Below are 24,992 nucleotides of genomic sequence, written 5' to 3'. Positions count from 1 at the left end.
GGCTGAATACGGTACATCCGTCAGGTCTCAATGAACACTGCCATTTTAACTGTTTTTTGTAAAAACTTTTTTTCCGGTCAAACATTGTATAATTAGGTTTATAGTCCTGATTGGACAAAGCTTTCCTTTGCCAGACCTTACTTGTCAGAAAGTTATGCATCTTTCTCTATAGGGCACACACAGCTACGACATTAATTTCATTACATTTAAGCTTTTATGTCTCATAAGTGTATTTATTACCAATATGCTGTTCCGTAGCCTCATATAGCATTATCATGTCCCAATGTATGCTTTTATTTATGTTACTTGCATATTTGTATAGTCACTTTTTTAAATGTATTTACAGGGGTTGCCATGACTACTAAATCTCAGAGATTCGGCGCCGGCTGGTGCGTGTCACAATGATGTCATTGGACTGAGACTGGAGAGGGCAGCATGGCGGCCCAGTCACGGTGGTGGGGGTGCCTATTTAGGTAAGTTACAATTTGTATTGCATTGAGCTGATGACTAGCATTAAAAGCTTAAAACGTTGCTGCAAATAAGAGACCTCCTTGTCCGTTATTTTTGTTTCATGCAAGATAAGTCCAGAGAGTGCCACGATTGATTGCTGTGTGTGTATATATATATATATATATATATATATATATATATATACACACACACACACACACACACACACATACATACATACATACATACACACATATATATATATATATATATAAATATATATACACACGCATATAATTACACACAATTATTTACACACTGGACTTAATAAACACACAAATGCTCAGTACCATTAGCAACAATTCTGACTTCAATATTTTTTTTTCAAGCACAGCACAGATACAACACACACACATATATATGCAAATTTGTATTTGTCACCACCATAGGAGGCTGAGGCTGCCGGCAGTGATAAAGTAACTGAATAGCTGTCAGTGGGCTCCCCCTAGTGGCAGGCCAGCAGTGGCCAAGCATTTGCTCAATATTACCCTTTTCCCACCAAAATGTTGGGTCTGATTTATTTTTTTGCCTCCACCTGTGTCTACACACTGCAGGCTGGGGGCAAATCCTTTTTAGGTGGCACCAGTGTGCAGTCTTTCTGCTCTGCCAGTGCTTGGAATTGATAGCACCCTTCAAGGCTCAGGGTAGGGTTAATATAATAAACAGCTATAAATAATTATCTCACGATGATATGGTTAAGGGCCCTACACACTGAGTAATGGGATGCAGTTAAAATCCCGGCGGTCGGGATCCCGGCGTTCAGAATCCCGACGCCGGAATCCCGACACATTCTCCCTCCGTTGGATTCCACGACACCCCTGGAGGGAGAATAAATTAGTGTGCCGAGCGTAGCGAGGCACCGGGCCCGCTGCGTGGCGAGCGCAGCGATCCCGCAAGGGGGGGCGATCCACGTCCCCCCCCTTGTCTGCATTTCGGCTGTCGGGATTCCGGCGTCAGGATTCTGAACGCCGGGATCCCGACCGCCGGGATTCAGTACTGAATCCGGAGTAATTTGTGCCAGAGATTCATAATGGGAGATTCAGCATGAGAGATTTCCCTTAAACTGAATCTCTCAGATAATGGGCCCACACATACATTTGTGCCAGAGATTCATAGGGGTCCATCCCATTAGGTCCAAAAGGTGCGAGGTGCCATTCAGGTGCCGTTTTCATGCAAAAAACGGCCCCCAAATGAGGCCGATCTCACACCCTTTGCTGGGCCGAATTCGCTTAATATTGCTCACACCCCTATGGAGGTGTGAGAGCTTTTAAGCGAATTCAACCCACCGTAAAGTGCAACCAGTGCCGTGATGATCCGCACTCGTGAATTATCCGCACCAAATAGGATTGACCCCATAATGGGAGATTTCAAGTCTCTCGCAGAAAGTGTTTAGGCGACTTCAGGGGAATAAAAAAAGTATTCAAATTTAAATAATGGGTTGAAATAAAGCCTGGGGGCGTGTCATCTTCATTTCATTAATAAAAAAATAATGTAAACAAATGGTGTGGGGTCCCCCAATGAGCATGGCCAGCCCCGGGCTCTGAGACAGTCCTGGTTTCTCGGATACCAGGGAAAATGTTTTAAATAAGGTTCCCCTATATTCAAGAAACCAGCACCGGGCTCTTGGACCTGTCCTGGTTCCCAAAGTACGGGGGACAAAATGAGTAAGGGGGCCCCCCTGTATATTAGAGACCAGCACCAGGCTCTTGGACCTGTTCTTCCCCTCAACTTCAATTTAGTTATAACTTTTTTAAAACATAAACCATAAAGCCCGGCTTTAGCTGAGCACAGACCCAGGACACTAAGCTAAGGTTGTACTTTCTTACCCCCGTTCACACATGGGTGACGGACACCGCTTAAACCCAAACCAGATATTCCAGGCGCTACTGTGCCCACCAAATGTAACCCCTAACCCTGACCGTCTCCCGGAAGCGGACACGGTTGCCGTACCCTGCCGCACAAATTACTGAGATGCACTTGCGTATGAGACGCTCGTCCAGGCAGATGGAGCGCCTCTTCTCCGGTGTCCGCCATAGCACCTCTCGGGTGACGTTCGCAAGCGCATGGGGATATGGCGGTTACCAGCGCTCTATGAGAGATGCTCACTAGGCTTGCCAGGTACGCCGGGAGCAGAGCTGCAGCTCGTGGGAGACACGCTGTATGAGAGGCGCTCACTAGGCTTGCAGCTCTCGGGGACAGTACGGTGACTACGCTGCCTGATGGGGACACTACGCTGGGCTGCCGTTGGCCTACGCCAGGGATGGGGAACCTTCGGACCTCCAGCTGTTGAACTACACATCCCAGCAAATAGCAAAACTGTAGCAGGGCATGCTGGGATGTGTAGTTCAACAACAGCTGGAGGGCCGAAGGTTCCCCATCCCTGGCCAACGCTGACAAAGTAGCATAACGTGGCGCCGTGAAACTACACAAGTACCGTACATTGTTACTCTTTTTATAGAATGGCCCACAACAGTAAAGTTAATGCCATTACCAAAAACAGTAAAGGTTTGAAATATTACCTCAGAATTCAGTCTTTTTAAAGTGTTACCATGAACTCACTTGGTGATTCTGTTACTTCATTATAAAATGTGTCCAGGTTAGACAAATCGTGACACTTTTCCAAAATATATGTATCCTCGGGAGTGATATGGAGGTCCGACAGGGGGATACCGATGGTTAGTATCCCGATGCCGTAATCCTACAGGGTTGTGGACCCCCAGGAGGGAGAATAGCTCCTGTGAGTCGGGATCCCCCACGTTTGGAACACCGGCAGACAGGATTCTGACGTTGTGATACTGACCGTCAGGATCCCCCCTGTCGGCCAGTCATTCAGCCCCATATAGTCAGGATGTCTTCCCTTGCAAAACAATTGTGAAAATCGAAAAGGTAAAGCCCCGTATACACAGGGTGATGGAAGCCCCATACTGAGTGACGAACTTAAGCACAGATCGCTCAGCCCAGTGTTGATGCACATGCAATGCAACAGCGATGTGTGCTGAGCGATCTGTGCTGACCGGTTCGCTGCTGAGAACACTGGCGATCTGAGTAGATTTTGACTGCATGCAGTAAAAATCTAGGCAGGTGATGGTGACGCCTGAGACCGTGCATCACCATCGCTATGGGGTGTAAACATGGGGAGAGCCGGGTGTGCTTAATTTCTCATCGATCTAGACAGATCGTTTAGAAAACAGCCCAAAATCGCTACATGTGTATGGGCCTTAACTTGGCTCATGAATGGTATTTCTGTCACTGCCTTTGAAAGTAGGCGGATTTATCAAGAATAACTTAATACCAGAGGAGCGTGCTGGACCGGTAACATCAGTTGCTGGGATGTGATAATGAGGTTACCAGTCCAACATGTTCTTATGGTAGTGTTCATTCTAGCACCCTGCACCTTTCCAAACCAGTTTCTCTTTCCTGCCTGGGGTGTCGCTGCCCGCTTTGTTGCCTCTATCACAGTGTGGTATGTATTGCGACACCTCAGGCAGGAAAGAAATGCACAGGTTGGGAAAGGTGCAGGGTGCTAGCATGCACACTATTCTGGTATTTGTGCTTCAATGCATGGAACGGCAGCTAGAAGTGATGTGGTGCTGCCAGGCTGGGTTTGTATGCTGGTAAGGAACCACAAGTTGGATGTGTATCTGATGTGTGTGTTGCATGAGGTGGAACGCACTTTGTTGAATGTCATATGGGCATTTACAGAACACCAATGGCAAAAGTAGGGTTCCGCCTAAGGAGACAGAAATGTATTACTATGAGCACTTCAATTGTGGAATCTTTCTGGTGTGACAGAAACATCTCATGATACTCTGCATGAAGATGGAAGCATTTTAACAAATATTACATGAAATAAGTTTCCTCTTCTGAAGTGAAGAGAGCATACTTTTTTGGAAGATATATATATATATATATATATATATATATATATATATATATATATATAGATATAGATATATATATATATATATATATATATATGTATCCCCAGTATTCCAACTCGCGCTATACAGTAGTTTGCAAATTTGATTTTAAATATTTGGCAGCCTCACCACTCTGTTCCCTGAGGGGTAGGGAACAGACAAAACCCAATATTTCTACCCAATAGTGGTATGGCGCCTGATTTTAGAATATTAATGTCCAAATCCAGTTTAAAAGGTCCACATCCAATGAAGTGACAAGATGATATCTTCCGATATTTGTTTATTAGTCTTCACAGGATTATCGAGAATAAAAACCGCATGTAGAGAAATCCCACATTTCTCTACATGCGGTTTTTATTCTCGATAATCCTGTGAAGACTAATAAACAAATATCGGAAGATATCATCTTGTCGCTTCATTGGATGTGGACCTTTTAAACTGGATTTGGACATTAATATTCTAAAATCAGGCGCCATACCACTATTGGGTAGAAATATATATATATATATATATATATATATATATATATATATATATATATATATATATATATATATAGATTCTCCAGGGACCGGCACTCCAAGGTCTCCCAGTAAACAGCAGCCGGGGTGCTCACAGACAAAGAGCATACAGCAGACCAGGAACACTGCGTGCACTCCCACGGACTCCCATAAATAAAGCTCAGACACAGGGATGAAGTGCTGACGTTTCGGGATTTAATTCCCGTTTTCAAAGCAAACAATCGGTGCACCGATTGTTTGCTTTGAAAACGGGAATTAAATCCCGAAACGTCAGCACTTCATCCCTGTGTCTGAGCTTTATTTATGGGAGTCCGTGGGAGTGCACGCAGTGTTCCTGGTCGCCTATATATATATATATATATATATATATATATACACACACACACACAAAAAGAAGGTAAATGAAGCGCACAGTCAGTAATATATATAACACAATTTTACTCATAAAATACTGACGTACATTAAAGGGTAAAAACAGCAATGCTTGCCAGGGAGTAGACGGGCAGTGCGGCAGGATGGTCAGAATGGAAACAGCCGTAGGCGGTGATCAGTCGCCGGCAGGAACCTCATCAAACAACCGCTCACTCGGATCCACTCCTTCAGATCGACATGGACTGCAAAGACGCCACAGCGTCGGGATCACTGGAAGCCACGCCCGATGCTGTGGCGTCTTTGCAGTCAAACAGCCTAGCGGGAACACTAAGGGAAGAGGGCCCTGCTTGTGAGAGCATAATTATATATAAACAGAGAGAGAGTGAGAATAACAGCGACTGGCACTTCTTAAATTACTGTTACTCTCCGAAGACCCAATAGCACACTGTAGATCACCATATGTAGATACGTGGCAGCGGAACTCAGCAAATAAAAGACAACAGACCTTCAATCAACCTTTTTAATGCACTAAAGCATTTCTCATAAAATCATATATGTTCCAAAGTGTAGGCTCTCTCCACTTCAGTAGATGCAACTTATTTCATGTAATATTTGCTAAAATGCTTATATCTTGTTGCAGAGTACCATGCAATTTTTATGTCACACCAGACTTTTATCAAAGCAGGTTTCCACAAATAAAGTGCTCATTGTAATACATTCACAGTCTCAGAAGGAAGAATCTACCTTCAAGTCACATCAACATCAGAACAGGCATGTCCAAACTGTGGCCCTCCAGCTGTTATGAAATTACACATCCCAGCATGCTTTTGCCATAGTTTTAGCATTCCCTAAAAGCCAAACTGTGGCAAGGCATGATGGGATGTGTAGTTTCACAACAGCTGGAGGGCCATAGTTTGGACATGCCTGTCATAGAAGATTGAGTCGTTTCAGACCATTAAGATAGTCCAAGATCCTACTAAGAAGATACCAACATGCACCCTTTCGTTGTTCTATACTACAATTCCGGGCGACCAGATTTGTTTGGGGGAGGAATCAAAATCTGGTGAGAGCAGTGGAAAACCCGGAGCAGGTCCGCCGCGGCTATTTCAAAACTGGAGCCGGCATGGTGAACCAGCACTTCAGCCGCAGCAGCCTGGCCTCTAGCGCACACAACCCTGGCGGCAAGCCCAGCCTCCCGAGCACACAACCCCAGCGGCTAGCCCAGCCACCCCCGCTCACGGCCGTGATAGCCAGCCCAGCCCGGCCACCCCCCCTTGTGGCCGCGACAGCCAGCCCGGCCACCCCCGCGGCAGACAGCCCAGCCCGGCCACCCCCTGCAGCTCTGGCTGGGAGGCCACCATGTACCCGGCAGCTGCTGTTGGAGCAGGGAGACCAGACCAGGATCAGAGCCCCTGGTCCTGGAGGAAAGGACCAGAGTACGCCAATAGCACACCTCTGGCCTTATCAGCTTAACTACAGCCTACGGCAGGCTTGCCCAAGTGACGGCAAAGCCAGGGGCTCCTACAGCGGCAATCCCTGAAGTGCAGGAACTACTGCAACTAGGTGATTGGGTGAGTGATAGTGCTGCACACACCAGCAGCTGTGACATCTGGACCATGCACATGGTGGTCCTGTTACTCTATAACAGGACCAGACAGGTGATAGGGTCAGGTCACCCGAAAGGTTCACAGGTGTACTGTCACACTTTCCAGGTCACCCAGCAGGTACACAGGTGGACACACTTCCAAGGTACACAAGTGTACTCACTGACATTTCCCAGGTCACCGAGTAGACACACAGGTGTACTCATTAGTCACTGACACTTCCCAGGTTACCTGGCAGGTACACAGGTGTACTCATTACTCACTGACACTTCCCAGGTCACCCGTATATGGAGCATAACATGTATCTTATAGGGTTTATCATTTGTGCACCTTTCTAAATCTAGCTACACAACTGACTGATTTGACAAACCGCACTAGCGGGAACGAAACAATGATCCGAAATACATTTGATTTTTAGTGTACACACTATATTCTCATTATGGCCTGTTGTATAATGCGTAATGGGTGTGTGACAGGTGTAATGGGCATTATGATGTAAAGGTTTGGCATGCCCTGTCCCTATTTTTAGTTGGTCTGACTCCTACGCTTTGATCCTGGCTCCTAGAATTTAAAGGAATTTGTCAAGCCCTGATCTATACCATACATAGTGTAATTTAACAATCACTGTTGTACAGGAACATGGTAAACGAGTTCTATAAATAAAGCCATACACTCAGTAGGGTAATATAACCGGTATTACATATTAAACATGGTTATGCAATAATCAGTGCCAAATATAAAGCTGGGCTGGTATATTATGTGATAATAAGGGGGACAGTGCATGTTATTTCATACAACAGGTATATGATGGGCTAGATCAGGAATCGGGACCATTTGGCCCTTCTGCTGTTGTTGAACTACGAATCCCAGCATGCCCTGCGACAGTTTTGCTATCTGGCCATGCTAAATCTCTTAGAGGGCATTCTGGGTTGCGTAGTTCAACAACAGCTAGGGAGCCAAAGGTTCCGCATTTCTGGGCTAGATAAAGGCTGCGTATTATAGACATGTACTATGTAGTGTGATTGGTGTAATGGTAGCAGCCATCATATACTGGGGGCAGGTTGAAGAGGACCCTGCTAAACCGTAAGTGAGGCAGCAGCGGCCCCAACTCATCCCTGCCCCCGAACTGACCACGCGCTGTACGCAGCAGCCGCTTGCGCGCTCTCTCACCACCGCCCGGGGACAGCTCAGACACCAGTAGCGCCACAAGGAGCACCACACAGCACGGCACACCAGTAGCCATCACCAGAGGAGTCAACAGAGCAGTTTCACAGTCACTTCCGGCAGCACTTCCTGCTTCCGGCGATGGCTTAGCAGCCATGTTGCTACACCTCAGCGACTGGGGAAAACGGGATGGCGGCTTCTCCAACGGTCACACTTGCTGCCATCTTGTGGCGCAGTATGAGATGGCAGGTGGGACGATGTTCGCTAGCTGACTGCTGTTTTGGCGGGGGTAATTGAATCAATAGAACTAAATGTGGTGTTTTCTTGTCTAAAGCTGTGGGGTTACAGAAGTGGAGATGTTGCCCACAGTGACCAATTCGATTCCACTTATTACTCATCTAGCTAGCAGCTTCTAGAAGACAATAGCTAAAATCTGGTCGGTTGCTACGGCAATCAACCCCCCCCCCCCCTCCCCCCCGCTACCTTTGTAAACCCAAATTTGAGCAATTGTACCCGCTAGAGAGCAAGCTGCAGTGGAAAGTGAGTACAAGATGTATTAGCTATAGTTATGCTTGACATAATCATGTATGGCTTTCATGTCATTCTTCCCAACTGTCCCTGATAGAGAAAGATAATCCCATACCTCCTAGCATGACCCTCTCCAGAAGGAACAGAATGTTCTATTCCTGGACTTTCTTGGACCCCCCCCCCCCCCCCCCCAAAAAAAATGGAGGGTTGCCGCAATAGGTCATGTCCCTCCGCCTGGATGGGTGCAGCTAGGGTTACCACCTTTCCCCTTTAATTCCGGACACATATTAATTACACAGGTTCTGTGGCTGGCTGACTTCAAGACTCCATTTCACCTGGTTTTAAACTTCCACAGAACCTGTGTAATTAATATGTGTCCGGAATTAAAGGGGAAAGGTGGTAACCCTAGGTGCAGCGGTGGCGCAGCAGATGCCGTTTGTACGAATACCAAAGTTGTGAGGAACTGTATGCACAAGTCGCTAGTATACACTATAGCAGCGATTCCCAAACTTTTTTTAATCACTGCAACCTGTTTTCAAGGCACCCCTAGGCCAAATGTTTCTTATTGCGAAATTCAGAAAAAATATTAAATTAGGTAAATTGTGTTTATATGTCACAATTATGTGGCGTGGGACAGGATTTGCTTCTGTTGGTCCACATATTATGATCGGTAGCCACCAGCAGTGGTTTTGCCTGGTACATTGGCCATAAATAATATGAATTGATCCTAGTCCACCAACCCAAGGCACCCCTGCAAGTGTCTTGAGGCAAGCCAGGGTGCATAGGCACACAGTTTGGGAACCACTGCACTAGAGGATAATCATTAACAATATGCACAGTATCTTTAACAATATTATTGTAGTGTTCATTCTAGCACCCACCATCTTTGAAAACCCATGCAGTTCCTCTTACCTGCCTGGGGTGTCACTGTCTGCTGTATTGCTTCTAGCACAGTGTGGTCTGTATATCAGAATTGATATGCAAACCAGACCTGTGCTAGAAACACCACAGCAGACAGTGACACCCCAGGCAGGGAAGAGAAACTGCATGGGTATTCGAAGATGGCGGGTGCAAGAATGAACACTATATTGTGTATATCGTCTTGTGTGTATGCACTATATCATTAACTATGTGCGCTCTGGCAGTTCATTAACAATGTCCTCTGTGGCCCTGTATGTACAGAGGATGGAGGACATTGTTAACAAAGGACATACTTTAGCGTCCCCCAGCCGTTGTAACAGATACCACTGGGTACACGCATCATGTAGTTTGTACCCAGCTTACATTGAATCCTGCATTTCTCCTGATTTTAGCCAGCCACAGAACCTGTGTAAATCGTAGGTGTCCCAGATTGATCTATATATGAATAGCACAAGGACTATAATCTATGATCTCATTGTCTATCAAAATTAAAGGTCTTGTTTTGTAGATTTGCAAAAATATATTGCCATTGTCATTCTTTGCTTCATTTCAGAGTTATATGGAAAAACATCCACCGGCCATTTACAATTGTAATTTACATTTATATAGCACACAAAAAAATCTTCCATACACATATACACTACTAGGGTTCATTTTGGTTGAGAGCCAATTAACTTATCAGTATATTTTCTGGGATGAAAGCATAGTAAACCCAGGAGTCATAGGGAGAATATACACACTCTACACAATTAGGTCCGTGGGGAAATCAAACCCAAGACCTCAATGATGTGAGGTAGTCATGCTAACCATTACCATACCTCCCAACTGTCACGATTACAGCGGGACAGTCCCGATTTTCGGGTCCTGTCCCGCTGTCCCACCCGCGGCAGGCATTGTCCCGCTGCGGGGGGTGGCAGTTGGGAGACCCCCCAATCTAGTAGAATAGACGCTGTGCGCATGCGCACAGCGTCTATTCTCGTATGAAAATGAGGTTGCGGCTAATTAGCATAAGCCACGGCCTCATTTGCATACGCCCCACCCCCTTTTTGGCCGCGCGAGTGTCCCTATTTCTTCAGGTCAGAAGTTGGGAGGTATGCATTACACCATCCATGATATGGGAGGGATATATTGCAAGTCTAGTTATAGAGGGAATTATATGTATATAGTATGTATATATCTTTGCTAAATGTCCGTCTTCCTTTTACTTTTAGGTTGAAAACTGGTTGATTTATCCTTATATCACATCGCTAATCAGAAACAACCACATTCCTTCGGTGAGTCCTTGTACTTTTTATCAACAATATAAATATGGCATTTAGAACCTAGCTATACAAAACATCCCTTAAGGTTAGCTGGAGGTGATCTTAACTAAGAACTCAACCTAAAATCTATTCTTATATGAAGGAACCAGGGGAGGGTGGAAATATTAAGGTGGCCCTGGAAAAAAAAAAAAAATGTTTAAAGTGGACTTTTAAAAGGCATGCCCAAGTCAACTGAAGGTGGTTTTCTTCCCAAACCATCAGCATTGTGAGAATGTTTATATTTCACATGGAGGCCAAATGTAATAGGGTGCGAAAATCTGAAAGTGAGAGATTTTGAGAGAGTTTACCATTTTTTTTCCATGTAATTGCTGCTTTAAATATAATGGGAAAACTCCCCAAATCTCTCCCTTTCTGATTCTCTCACCCTATTGCATTTGGCCTGTAATGTCAACATGGTAACTGTCAACCATGTGACAAGATCCCAGTGGTAGGAGAGGGCCAGTGCAATATGCATTGATGCATGGAGTCACAGCAGCAGGCATTTAGGAGTTGCCTAAGGGAGAATACCGGAGGCTGGAATAAAATGCATGGAGTATCCTACTGACCATCATACAAAATAGATTTTTATTTAATACTTTCCCGCACCCTGCCCGGGGCCGGCAGTGACCCACAGCAGGGCCCAGGATCTATTCCCGACTGCCGGTATTCCAACAAGGGGCAAGCGCATAGAAGCCCATTGTGGGCCAGGTTTTGTTCTCCTTCTATGCAGGTCCTGGACTCCCTCGGGGGGGAAATAGCCCCTATCAGGATTCCAATGTCGGCATACTGAATGTCTGAATCCCGACTGTCGGGAGGTCATCCAGCACCCCATTTCCTAAAGTGAGGTGTGTTATCCAACATCTCAGATGAACCATTCCCTTCATTATTCCCCCATACCCACTAACACTTTTCTTGCCTGAATGATCACTCATGCTCTGTTCCCTGCTCCCTCCTTACTGCCTAGCCAGTATTGTCAAATACTGATCTCATTATCTAAGTCATCTTTCTAATGTCACTACTAATATTCCCACTACTAATATTCTCTCTTACCACGGATAATGCCACACTCCCCCAGTTCCCTAAGCATCCTGCCCTTGACTCGCTTCTCGGCCTTTTGGCTAAGATCAAGTGTAGTATCTGTTCTTATCAGTTGGGTCTGGACCGCCCCCTGGCAGAGAATAGAGAAAAGCTGGACCTAATCACCTTGCTACTGAGCTGAGGCGTAGTGTACCTCATGTTCTGGGCGGGTGTAAGGTCTGGCTGAGTATCTTCATCCTGCCGTAGGGGGGGAGCATACCTTCCTACTGGTAGGGAGGGGAGAAGCATCGGGCCTAGTAGATGGGGCTCTTGTTCGGGGGTCCATAGCCTCCGAGGGAGAGTCACTCGAAAAGCCCGGTCTAGTATCCAATCCCAGGAAGACGGGAAAAGCTGGGACCGAGTAGATTGCTCTCTGGTCCGGGGGTAACATGTCGCCCTCGGCCAGGGAGACAGCGAAAAGCCCAGCCCAGTACTCAATCCCTGGGAGAGGTGAAACGTCGGGACTGAGTAGGTGTTTTCTTCTCCTTCGGTTGGTCTATTCGGCCGCTGCGGGGGAGACTCATCGAAAAGCCCGGTGGAGTATCCATTCCCATGCCGGGGGGCCGGAAAGGGCCTGCTGGTGAGGCGGAGAAACACTTGGTCGGACGCTGACTGGCTGGCTGCTTGGAGTCCGAGGCTGCACTGTGCCCCCGGGGAAACTCGGGGGTGCCGAACATGCACGGGTGATCCCAAAAATCACCATGCACTAGTATGGCACTAGCACTGCGCACTTTCCCTCTAGGTATGCGCTTCACGTCCTTACCTCGTCCTTTTGGATGGGGTAGGACAATTTTTCACACCCCCACCCTGGCCTTCTGGCTAGGGTCCTTTATTATTTATTTCTCTTCCCCCTCTCACGTTTGTCACTTTTCACGTTCCTTGTATTTTTTTTTGTAGTTTGTCACGTTTTTTTGGGTAGTGTGGTCGACCCTTTTGGGCCTTCCATTTCCCCAATGTGCCGAAGCTCTCGCCTTTTGGGGAGAGCTTCGGTCCCCCCGAGGACGACCCCGAGCCGCAAGGCGGAGGGAAGTCCACTGCGGGTTCCTCCAAACCACGGGGTGCGGAGGACCCACCGTCCTAACCCTTTCGGGGGTTGAGGAATGAGGGTCTCTCTGAGCTTCGGCGAAGAGGACCCACCGTTCCCTATTTTCCCCTCTTCGGCCTTATGGTTGAGAGGGGTTAGGGGAAAAACGGGGCCCTGTCTCTTCGGAGACGGACCCATTCGATCGCACGGCCTCCTTTGCACGTGTTTAGGCACAGCACTGGTGGTGGGGAGCACACCTCGGGCTCCTGAGTTTTTTCAAACTCATCCTGCCCTTGACTCCATCCTTAGCTTCACTCTACAAATCTATAATGTCTCATTCTTCAACACATTGCCAGAATATTCCTTTTGTTTTCTTTGGATATTGGGCATAAGGAGGAGCACATTACATAGTGCATAGGGTGGGAGGTGCACATTACATAGTGCATAGGGTGGGAGGAGCACATTACATAGTACATAGGGTGGGAGGAGCACATTACATAGTGCATAGGGTGGGAGGAGCATATTACATAGTACATGGGGTGGGAGGAGCACATTACATAGTGCATAGGGTGGGAGGAGCACATTACATAGTACATAGGGTGGGAGGAGCACATTACATAGTACATAGGGTGGGAGGAGCACATTACATAGTACATAGGGTGGGAGGAGCACATTACATAGTACATAGGGTGGGAGGTGCACATTTCGTAGTACATAGGGTGGGAGGAGCACATTACATAGTATAGGGTGGGAGGAGCATATTACATAGTACATAGGGTGGGAGGAGCACATTACATAGTGCATAGGGTGGGAGGAGCATATTACATAGTACATAGGGTGGGAGGAGCACATTACATAGTGCATAGGGTGGGAGGAGCACATTACATAGTGCATAGGGTGGGAGGTGCACATTACATAGTGCATAGGGTGGGAGGAGCACATTACATAGTATAGGGTGGAGGAGGACATTACTTAGTACATAGTGTGGGAGGTGCACATTACATAGTACATAGGGGGGGCACATGCTGTTATTTTTAACATTGTCTCAAGTGTTTTGCATGCTATATTATAGCATTGTTTTAAATGAATTTTGTCTATTAAACATGTGATATACTACACCATGAAAGTTATTTTAGATTTTCATGTCATGACGATTTGCTGAAAGAAATAATTACAGCATATGGATCTACAAAAGCGCCGAATAGGTCACATTCTCCTAATTGTTTTTTCTGAATGGTATTCTTGGTGAAGGAATTCTTTGTTGGAGTTGGACCAAGTTTGGCTGCTTAGTGCGCACAATCTCTCTTCTATTACCACTTTATGGTATTTCATGCCCTACCATCCACTAGGCCCGGGCATGGTGGGAGAATAAAACAGTGTGCAGAGTGTAGCGAGGCACCGTGCCTGAAGCATTGCGAGCAAAGCGAGGGGATGCGATGCACTTCAAACTGTGTCCATGTCGACAGTGTTGACATTGGGGTAAAAAAAACTGTGATGAACTCCATGTCAACCTTTTGACTGTTGACTTTGCACATGTCGACCTAATGTGTGTGTTGACCTTGACCCATGTCGACCTAGACCCACGTCAACCTTGCTGCCTGTCGGCCTAGTAGTGTCTATGTCGACCTAGACCCATGTCAACCTTGCTGCCTGTCGACCTAGTGGTGTTGACCCAATGCTTGTCGACCTAGTTGTTGTAGACCAAACGATCCACACCATTACATAGGGTGGGAGGATAACATCACATAGTATAAGGTGGGAGCAGCACATTACATAGTATAGGTGTGGGAGGAACACATAACATAGTATTTGGAGTGGCAGAGGCACATAACATAGTACATTGGGTGGGATGAGCACATTATAGGGTGGGAGTGGAACACAGTACATAGGTTGGGAGAAGCACAGTGTCGGAAGAGCACATTTCATAGTACATAGGGTAGGAGGAGCATAGTAAATAGGGTGGGAGGAGCACATTACATAGTACATAGGGTGGCATGAGCACATTTCATAGTACATAGGGTGTGAGGAGCACATTGGATAATACATAGGGTGAGAGGAGCTTATTACAAAGTATAGGGTGGGAGGAGCACATTTCATAGTACATAGGGTGGGAGGAGAACATTACATAGTACATAAGGTGGGAGGAGCACATATCATAGTACAAAGGGTGGGAGGAGCACATTTTATAGTACATAGGGTGGGAGGAGAACATTACATAGTACATATTATGGGAGGAGCACATTACATAGTGCATATTGTGGGAGGAGCACATTACATGGTTCATAGGGCGGGAAGGGCACATTTCATTGTACATGTTAATTATCCTTTCTAACTACAGACTTTTGTTTTGGGGGTTCCCGGGAAACCGGATATCCCCTGAACACTGCTCTGTGCCATATAAGTTGTCTTACCCCTACCAGGTAGGAGTGTGTGTGGGCGTTACCCTTTCCGCTAGGATGTGTGCTGTCATGAGCAGGACCCTCTGCATTTTATATCTACTCCTCTTTTGTAAACCACCAATGATAAATATATTTCCTCTGTTTATATGCATGATTTGCATTATGTACAATATACCATTCCGACTGTCCAGCACTACAGTTTCATTTTACATTATATGTAAGTGATAATGATTATGATGATGGCACCATATCTGCAGAGGAGCATTTTGGGTTTATAAGGAAGCAGCCAATAATTGAAGCTACTGTTACAAGAGAAAATACATAGGTACATTGGTATTTAGTTTGCTGCGCAGCTGCATGATTGCAGGCTGTGCCCTGGCTAGATATGGGGGCTGGCGAGTCTGCTCTAATCCCCATAGGAAAGGAAAATGTTATTTACCAAAGACACTGACTTGTTACTAATGTCAGTCATATAAACATTTGGGGGCCTGAGTGTATGACTTCACGGCCCAGCGCACGTCCTCATCACTAATGCACTGAATAGCAGGTGAGTTAAACCCTTTGGAAATATGGAATTATTAACAGAAATTAATTTTGCTAACAAAGCTTTTATTTGCTTCATTCCTCACCGGAGCATGTTTATTTCTTACCTTGTAAAACAGATTAAAGCTAACTCAACAAGCAATAAAGAAGAGTCACTCAACCATGTAACACCTTCTGCTCCAATATTAACCCATTATTGCAGGGGATAAATGGTTGTAATAGTACATAACAATTATAGACTACGGGGTCGATGTATCAAGCAGTGAAAATAGTGGAGAAGCAGACCTTTGGAGAAGTTTCTCATAGCAACCACTCAGCTTTGAGGTAGTACCCAAGAAAAGGATAGGTACTGTAGATGGATGCTCTGGGTAGCTTCTCCACCCCACCATTTCACTGCTTGATACACTTTTACAATCTCCTTGTTGGAATGATTCTTTCTTGACAGTTGTTTGTATTCATATACGTAGCAAAACCAACGCGTTTCGTCTCTTAGGAGACTTCATCAGAAGTATTTGAATAATGTAGAACACAACAATAAATGTCCTATAATATCTTACATTTCTCAGATTTTTTCATGTCCAGATATTATTCTAAACAAAGTTCAACAGGAAACAGATGTAAAAATCTGATAAATGTGATATATACAATATAATGGCATTTATTGTTGTGTTCTACATTTGTAGATCGAATACCCCTGATGAAGTCTCTTATGAGACGAAACGCGTTGGGCTTTGCTACGTATATGAATACAAACAACTGTAAAGAAAGAATCATTCCAACAACAAGGAGACTGTAAAAGTGTATTTTATTGTATTGTTTTAATAAATGTTTTAATACTCTTTAGATGTTGTCAATCCCAGAAGGGTATCATTTTTATCCAAAGAATTTGGGGGCGTTTGTAACACTATTGTTTTGTGATTGATATATAAACGAAGCTTGACACTGTGGACAATAAAACAACTCCCGTGGGTGCCTTCATATGAAATTGTATAAAAACCAGTTCATGTGAGAATAAACCAAGCGGCACTCCTCGGATTGAAACAAATATTTTTCTTATTGTTAACCCCTTCCCGACATTTGACGTACATTTACGTCATGGTCGGGAAGCACTTCCCGACACATGGCGTAAATGTACGTCATGGATTTAAACTGTCACCGCGTCTATAGACGCGGTGACAGTTTCAACATGTCTGCTGTCCCTGACAGCAGACATGTCCGTGCATGCCCAGGGGGGGCTGCGATGCCGCCCCCCCGTCGGCGATCGCTGTGATTGGCTGTTCAGTGTGAACAGCCAGTCACAGCGTTTTCCTGTGTCACCGGCGAATAACGTTCGCCGGTGACACGGGATCAGAGGTGATTGGTGCTGTAAAGTACAGCACCAATCACCGCGGGGTGTAAGGGTGACACTGGTGTCACCCCACCTCACCCCGCCCGCCCCCAAAGGCCGTGATTGGTCCGTCGGACCGACGGACCAATCACAGCCAAGGAGGGGGATTTAAACTAACGGTGACTGCACTGCAGACGCCATTCCGGTCTGGAATAGCGTGCAGTGCGGTCACCGTACCCCCCTGCCGCCATACTGACCAGAACCTTGCTCCATACTTACCTGATCGCTGCTTCATCACTGCTTCCTGGATCCTGTTGCTACTTGTGCCTTCCTGTGCTGTGAAATTGTGCTGCTGCAGTGTAATAGCTAGATAGAGAGATAGATAGAGAGAGATAGAGAGATAGAGAGAGATAGAGAGAGATAGAGAGAGAGATAGTGTCAGAGAGTGCTATATTTTGTGCTGCTGCAGTGTGATATAGTTATAGATAGAGAGAGAGAGATAGAGAGAGAGAGATAGATAGAGAGGCCTAGTGACAGAGTGCTATATTTTGTGCTGCTGCAGTGTGATAGTTATAGAGAGATAGAGAGAGAGAGATAGAGAGAGATAGTGACAGATTGTGCTATATATTTTTTATATAACTGACTGCTGCCCCCTCCTTTTGTATAAATTAACTGATCAGCAACTTTTTGGGGGCGCAGGTTTTTTTTTATATATAGATATACCTGTCAGTGCTGCTGCTGCAGTGTCATAGAGTGATAGATAGTGAGAGATAGAGAGATAGAGAGAGATACCGTCTTTCCCCGATAATAAGACACTGTCTTATTTATTTTTTTCCCTCAAAAAAGACCATAGGTCTTATTTTCGGGGGAGGGCTTATTTTATTCCCCACTGCGCCTTTAAAACATTCCACGCTGCGCCTTTATGAAATGCCCCCCAAATGATCCATAATTTATGGTAATGTGCCGGTATTTTACATGCCCCCACCTGTTTAACTTGATGTCCGTTGATGGCGCTGTGTGGTGAGCAGCAGCCAGCCAGTTCAGCCGCGTGATGTGCGCGGCGCGATGTGCACGGCGTGACGTCACGCTGCGCCTACCGCAATGCATCCCTGGGAACGGGAGCTGCGGTGCTGCTGGTGAGTAAGAGGAGGTCAGCGGGAGTCAGCGGGGGCTGAGCGGAGACTGCACATATGGTGCACATACAATAACATTGGGAAAATGGTAGGGCTTAATTTCGGGGGAGGGCTTATTTTGGACCAGCGTCCAAAATCTGGGGTAGGGCTTATTATCGGGGTAGGTCTAATTATCGGGGAAAGACGGTAGTGACAGAGAGTGATAGAGAGTGCTAAATTTTGTGTCTGCTGCCCCCGCCTTTTGTGCTGATCACTATATCTGAGGTGATCAGCAACTTTTTTGGGGGTACAGAGGTTTTTTTTTTTTTATATATACCTGTCAGTTGCACCAAAGGTTGTGCACCTGCTGCACCTCACTGGTAATCAGTGTCGCATCACTGATCACCTTTTTTTTTTGTGTGTGTGCTGTGGGGTCTTTTTTTAATTTTTTTTTTACACACACTGTGATTTTGTGGGTGTCCTGTGGCCGCTGTGCGCTGATCAGTGACGTACATCACTGATCATCTTTTTCGGCACAGGGTTGATCTATTTTTTTTTTTTTTGATCAAATTCCTGTTGCCTTTGAGCGCTGTTCAGTGACAGACGTTACTGACCAACATCTGTGCTCAATTTTTGGCGCAGGACCTTTTTTTTTTTTTTTTTTTTTAACCCCTTAAATTTTTTATTTTTAACCCCTTCATTTTTTTTTTTTTTATTGGTATAAAGTATTTTTTTTTTCTGCACTACATACACACTACACACTACATACCCCCCGGATTGAAATAAAGTTTGTACCCCCCCCTACACTATACACGTGTTGAAACATTTCACTACCAGTAACACAAAAATAAAAATGGCATCCCAAATGTCCTCCCAAATGTCCTCCCAAATGTCCTCCCAGTCATCCAGGAGAATGTATTCAGTGGAGGAGGCATATGCCATGCTTGCTTCTGACTCTGACACAGCCAGTGATGCAAGCGGGGAATTTGAAGGATTTGCCTTAAGCTCCTCTTCCTCCTCTGGTGATGAGGGACCCCCTCAAAGACGCCCCCGTAGAGCAGCTGAGACCCCCCCCCCAATAATTGATCTCGTATGGACCCCACCACCAGACAATTTTGAGCCCCAGGTTCCTGAGTTTTTGGCCATGCCAGGAATCCAATTTGATTCCACAGGTCTCAGAGAAATTGACTTTTTCAAATTATTTTTCTCTGATGATTTTATAAATTTAATGGTGGACCAAACTAATTTATATGCCCAGCAGTTTATTGCTCAAAACCCCACGTCATCATTTGCTAGGTGGACCCCTGTAGATGCAGTAGAGATGATGACGTTTTGGGGTCTGGTGTTTCATATGGGCATAGTAAAAAAGCCAGAAATTAGGCAATATTGGAGTACAGATGTTCTGTACAGTACTCCATTTTACCGTATGGCCATGACCCGGACTCGATTTGAGACAATTCTTAAATTTATACATTACACCGATAATGCACAGTGCCCACCCAGAGATGATCCCACCTTTGACCGGCTATTCAAAGTCAGGCCGGTCATTGATCATTTCAGTGCCAAATTTGAAGAGGTGTACATCCCTGAAAAATTTATTTGTATCGACGAGTCCCTTATACATTTTAAAGGAAGGGTTAAATTCCGCCAGTACCTTCCCAGTAAGAGGGCAAGGTATGGCATAAAAATGTATAAACTGTGTGAAAGCACCTCAGGGTACACCCACAGGTTTAGGGTTTATGAAGGGAAGGATTCAAGAATTGAACCGCCAGAATGCCCCCCCTCCCTCGTAGGTGTTAGTGGGAAAATTGTCTGGGATTTAGTGCACCCCTTCCTGGATAAAGGTTATCACCTCTATGTGGATAACTTTTACACCAGCATCCCCCTGTTTAAGGCCCTTGGTTCAAGAGGTACAGCAGCTTGCGGTACTGTGCGCAAGAACCAAAGAGGCCTCCCAAAAACGCACATTGCCCAAGTAATGAGAAGGGGTGAAAGCAGGGGAATATGCAACGAAAATATGTTGTTGGTCAAATATAAGGACAAGAGGGATGTCCTTATACTGACAACAATTCACGGAGACAGTACCACCTCCATCCCTGTACGAGGTACCAGTACCCACACCTCCAAACCTAATTGTATCCTGGATTACAATAGGTACATGGGCGGAGTGGATCTTTCAGATCAGGTACTGAAGCCGTACAGTGCCCTGCGGAAAACAAAAATCTGGTACAAGAAGGTGGCCGTGTATATCATCCAGATGGCACTGTATAACGCTTACGTGCTATTCCGTTCTACCGGCCAGAGGGGGACATTTATGCACTTTCAAGAGGAAGTCATAAAGGGCCTAATATTTGGGAACCAGCAGGCAGAGGGCCCCAGTACTTCTAGTACTGGTCCCCGTATTGTACCAGGGCAGCATTTTCCTGATGAAATCCCCTCCACTGGAAAAAAGGGCAGGACACAAAAAAGGTGCAAAGTTTGCTATAAAAAGGGAATAAGAAAGCAAACTATTTTCCAGTGTGACACTTGCCCCGACAAACCCGGCCTATGTATAAAGGAGTGTTTTAAAATATACCACACATCTATGGAATATTAGGTTCATAATTTCACCGTGCTTCGGGGGTCTTGCTAATGCCACATAGCACCCACCATTCATTCCACCAGAATCTGAGCCGCAAAATCCAAAAATCACTCCTTCCCTTCTGAGTCCTGCCATGCACCCAACTGGTATTTTTTGGTCACACGTGAGGCATTGCCGTACTCGGGAGAAATTGGGGCACAGATTTTGGGGTGCTTTGTCTCCTTCATACCTTCTGAAAATGAAAAATTTTGAGCCAGAACTGCATTTTTGTGTAAAAAAATGTAATTTTTCATTTTCACTGCCCACTTGTATCAAAATTGGTGAAACCCCTGGGGGTTTGAAATGTACACTATACCCCTAGATGAATTCCCTGAGGGGTGTACTTTGCAAAATGGGGTGACTTGTGGGGGGGTTCCACTGTATTGGTGCAACATAGCACCCACCATTCATTCCACCAAAATCTGTGCTGCAAAATCCAAAAATCACTCCTTCCCTTCTGAGTCCTGCCATGCACCCAACTGGTACTTTTTGGTCACATGTGAGGCATTGCCGTACTTGGGAGAAATTGGGGCACAGATTTTGGGGTGCTTTGTCTCCTTCATACCTTGTGAAAATTAAAAATTTTGAGCCAGAACTGCATTTTTGTGTAAAAAAATGTAATTTTTCATGTTCACTGCCCACTTGTATCAAAATTGGTGAAACCCCTGGGGGTTTGAAATGTACACTATACCCCTAGATGAATTCCCTGAGGGGTGTAGTTTGCAAAATGGGGTCACTTGTGGGGGGGTTCCACTGTATTGGTGCTTTGGGGGTCTTGCTAATGCGACATAGCACCCACCATCATTCCACCAGAATTTGTGCTGCAAAATCCAAATATCACTCCTTCCCTTCTGAGTCCTGCCACTTTTTGGTCACACATGAGGCATTGCCGTACTCGGGAGAAATTGGGGCACAGATTTTGGGGTGCTTTGTCTCCTTCATACCTTCTGAAAATGAAAAATTTTGAGCCAGAACTGCATTTTTGTGTAAAAAAATGTAATTTTTCATTTTCACTGCCCACTTGTATCAAAATTGGTGAAACCCCTGGGGGTTTGAAATGTACACTATACCCCTAGATGAATTCCCTGAGGGGTGTACTTTGCAAAATGGGGTGACTTGTGGGGGGGTTCCACTGTATTGGTGCAACATAGCACCCACCATTCATTCCACCAAAATCTGTGCTGCAAAATCCAAAAATCACTCCTTCCCTTCTGAGTCCTGCCATGCACCCAACTGGTACTTTTTGGTCACATGTGAGGCATTGCCGTACTCGGGAGAAATTGGGGCACAGATTTTGGGGTGCTTTTTCTCCTTCATACCTTCTGAAAATGAAAAATTTTGAGCCAGAACTGCATTTTTGTGTAAAAAAATGTAATTTTTCATGTTCACTGCCCACTTGTATCAAAATTGGTGAAACCCCTGGGGGTTTGAAATGTACACTATACCCCTAGATGAATTCCCTGAGGGGTGTAGTTTGCAAAATGGGGTCACTTGTGGGGGGGTTCCACTGTCTTGGTGCTTGGGGGGTCTTGCTAATGCGACATAGCACCCACCAAAATTCCACCAGAATCTGAGCTGCAAAATCCAAAAATCACTCCTTCCCTTCTGAGTCCTGCCATGCACCCAACTGGTATTTTTTGGTCACATGTGAGGCATTGCCGTACTCGGGAGAAATTGGGGCACAGATTTTGGGGTGCTTTTTCTCCTTCATTCCTTGTGAAAATGAAAAATTTTGAGCCAGAACTGCATTTTTGTGTAAAAAAATGTAATTTTTCATGTTCACTGCCCACTTGTATCAAAATTGGTGAAACCCCTGGGGGTTTTAAATGTACACTATACCCCTAGATGAATTCCCTGAGGGGTGTAGTTTGCAAAATGGGGTCACTTGTGGGGGGGTTCCACTGTATTGGTGCTTGGGGGGTCTTGCTAATGCGACATAGCACCCACCAAAATTCCACCAGAATCTGAGCTGCAAAATCCAAAAATCACTCCTTCCCTTCTGAGTCCTGCCATGCACCCAACTGGAATTTTTTGGTCACATGTGAGGCATTGCCGTACTCGGGAGAAATTGGGGCACAGATTTTGGGGTGCTTTTTCTCCTTCATTCCTTGTGAAAATGAAAAATTTTGAGCCAGAACTGCATTTTTGTGTAAAAAAATGTAATTTTTCATGTTCACTGCCCACTTGTATCAAAATTGGTGAAACCCCTGGGGGTTTGAAATGTACACTATACCCCTAGATGAATTCCCTGAGGGGTGTACTTTGCAAAATGGGGTGACTTGTGGGGGGGTTCCACTGTATTGGTGCAACATAGCACCCACCATTCATTCCACCAAAATCTGTGCTGCAAAATCCAAAAATCACTCCTTCCCTTCTGAGTCCTGCCATGCACCCAACTGGTACTTTTTGGTCACATGTGAGGCATTGCCGTACTCGGGAGAAATTGGGGCACAGATTTTGGGGTGCTTTTTCTCCTTCATACCTTCTGAAAATGAAAAATTTTGAGCCAGAACTGCATTTTTGTGTAAAAAAATGTAATTTTTCATTTTCACTGCCCACTTGTATCAAAATTGGTGAAACCCCTGGGGGTTTGAAATGTACACTATACCCCTAGATGAATTCCCTGAGGGGTGTAGTTTGCAAAATGGGGTCACTTGTGGGGGGGTTCCACTGTCTTGGTGCTTGGGGGGTCTTGCTAATGCGACATAGCACCCACCAAAATTCCACCAGAATCTGAGCTGCAAAATCCAAAAATCACTCCTTCCCTTCTGAGTCCTGCCATGCACCCAACTGGTATTTTTTGGTCACATGTGAGGCATTGCCGTACTCGGGAGAAATTGGGGCACAGATTTTGGGGGGCTTTGTCTCCTTCATTCCTTGTGAAAATGAAAAATTTTGAGCCAGAACTGCATTTTTGTGTAAAAAAATGTAATTTTTCATGTTCACTGCCCACTTGTATCAAAATTGGTGAAACCCCTGGGGGTTTGAAATGTACACTATACCCCTAGATGAATTCCCTGAGGGGTGTAGTTTGCAAAATGGGGTCACTTGTGGGGAGGTTCCACTGTATTGGTGCTTGGGGGGTCTTGCTAATGCGACATAGCACCCACCAAAATTCCACCAGAATCTGAGCTGCAAAATCCAAAAATCACTCCTTCCCTTCTGAGTCCTGCCATGCACCCAACTGGAATTTTTTGGTCACATGTGAGGCATTGCCGTACTCGGGAGAAATTGGGGCACAGATTTTGGGGTGCTTTTTCTCCTTCATTCCTTGTGAAAATTAAAAATTTTGAGCCAGAACTGCATTTTTGTGTAAAAAAATGTAATTTTTCATTTTCACTGCCCACTTGTATCAAAATTGGTGAAACCCCTGGGGGTTTGAAATGTACACTATACCCCTAGATGAATTCCCTGAGGGGTGTACTTTGCAAAATGGGGTGACTTGTGGGGGGGTTTCACTGTATTGGTGCAACATAGCACCCACCATTCATTCCACCAAAATCTGTGCTGCAAAATCCAAAAATCACTCCTTCCCTTCTGAGTCCTGCCATGCACCCAACTGGTACTTTTTGGTCACATGTGAGGCATTGCCGTACTCGGGAGAAATTGGGGCACAGATTTTGGGGTGCTTTTTCTCCTTCATACCTTCTGAAAATGAAAAATTTTGAGCCAGAACTGCATTTTTGTGTAAAAAAATGTAATTTTTCATTTTCACTGCCCACTTGTATCAAAATTGGTGAAACCCCTGGGGGTTTAAAATGTACACTATACCCCTAGATGAATTCCCTGAGGGGTGTAGTTTGCAAAATGGGGTCACTTGTGGGGGGGTTCCACTGTCTTGGTGCTTGGGGGGTCTTGCTAATGCGACATAGCACCCACCAAAATTCCACCAGAATCTGAGCTGCAAAATCCAAAAATCACTCCTTCCCTTCTGAGTCCTGCCATGCACCCAACTGGTATTTTTTGGTCACATGTGAGGCATTGCCGTACTCGGTAGAAATTGGGGCACAGATTTTGGGGGGCTTTGTCTCCTTCATTCCTTGTGAAAA

At 45.4% G+C, this 24,992-nt stretch overlaps 1 protein-coding gene, 1 long non-coding RNA gene and 1 pseudogene across 5 annotated transcripts in view; 2 read left to right on the top strand and 1 right to left on the bottom strand.

The window, feature by feature from the left end:
- TGOLN2 (trans-golgi network protein 2) overlaps nucleotides 1-8,263 on the bottom strand; it is a 25,734-nt gene extending 17,471 nt beyond the window's left edge. For all 4 annotated transcript variants that reach the window (XM_083184735.1, XM_083184736.1, XM_083184738.1 and 1 more), the window contains exon 1: nucleotides 8,098-8,263. In XM_083184735.1, the coding sequence (XP_083040861.1) occupies nucleotides 8,098-8,248 (151 nt within the window). In that variant the 5' untranslated portion in view covers nucleotides 8,249-8,263. The remainder of the gene's footprint in view (nucleotides 1-8,097) is intronic.
- Nucleotides 8,068-24,992, top strand: part of LOC146075466 (uncharacterized) — an 18,320-nt gene continuing 1,395 nt past the window's right edge. The window contains exons 1-2 of the long non-coding RNA XR_014473576.1: nucleotides 8,068-8,340; nucleotides 10,752-10,814. This is a non-coding gene — a long non-coding RNA (uncharacterized LOC146075466). The remainder of the gene's footprint in view (nucleotides 8,341-10,751; nucleotides 10,815-24,992) is intronic.
- On the top strand, nucleotides 11,940-12,041 carry LOC146076302 (U2 spliceosomal RNA; annotated as a pseudogene).

This window comes from Crinia signifera, chromosome 4, assembly GCF_055691185.1.
Source record: "Crinia signifera chromosome 4, ASM5569118v1, whole genome shotgun sequence".
Lineage (NCBI taxonomy): Eukaryota > Metazoa > Chordata > Amphibia > Anura > Myobatrachidae > Crinia > Crinia signifera.
Note: the sequence above shows the minus strand (reverse complement) of the source record. Positions and strands in the feature narration are given on the sequence as shown.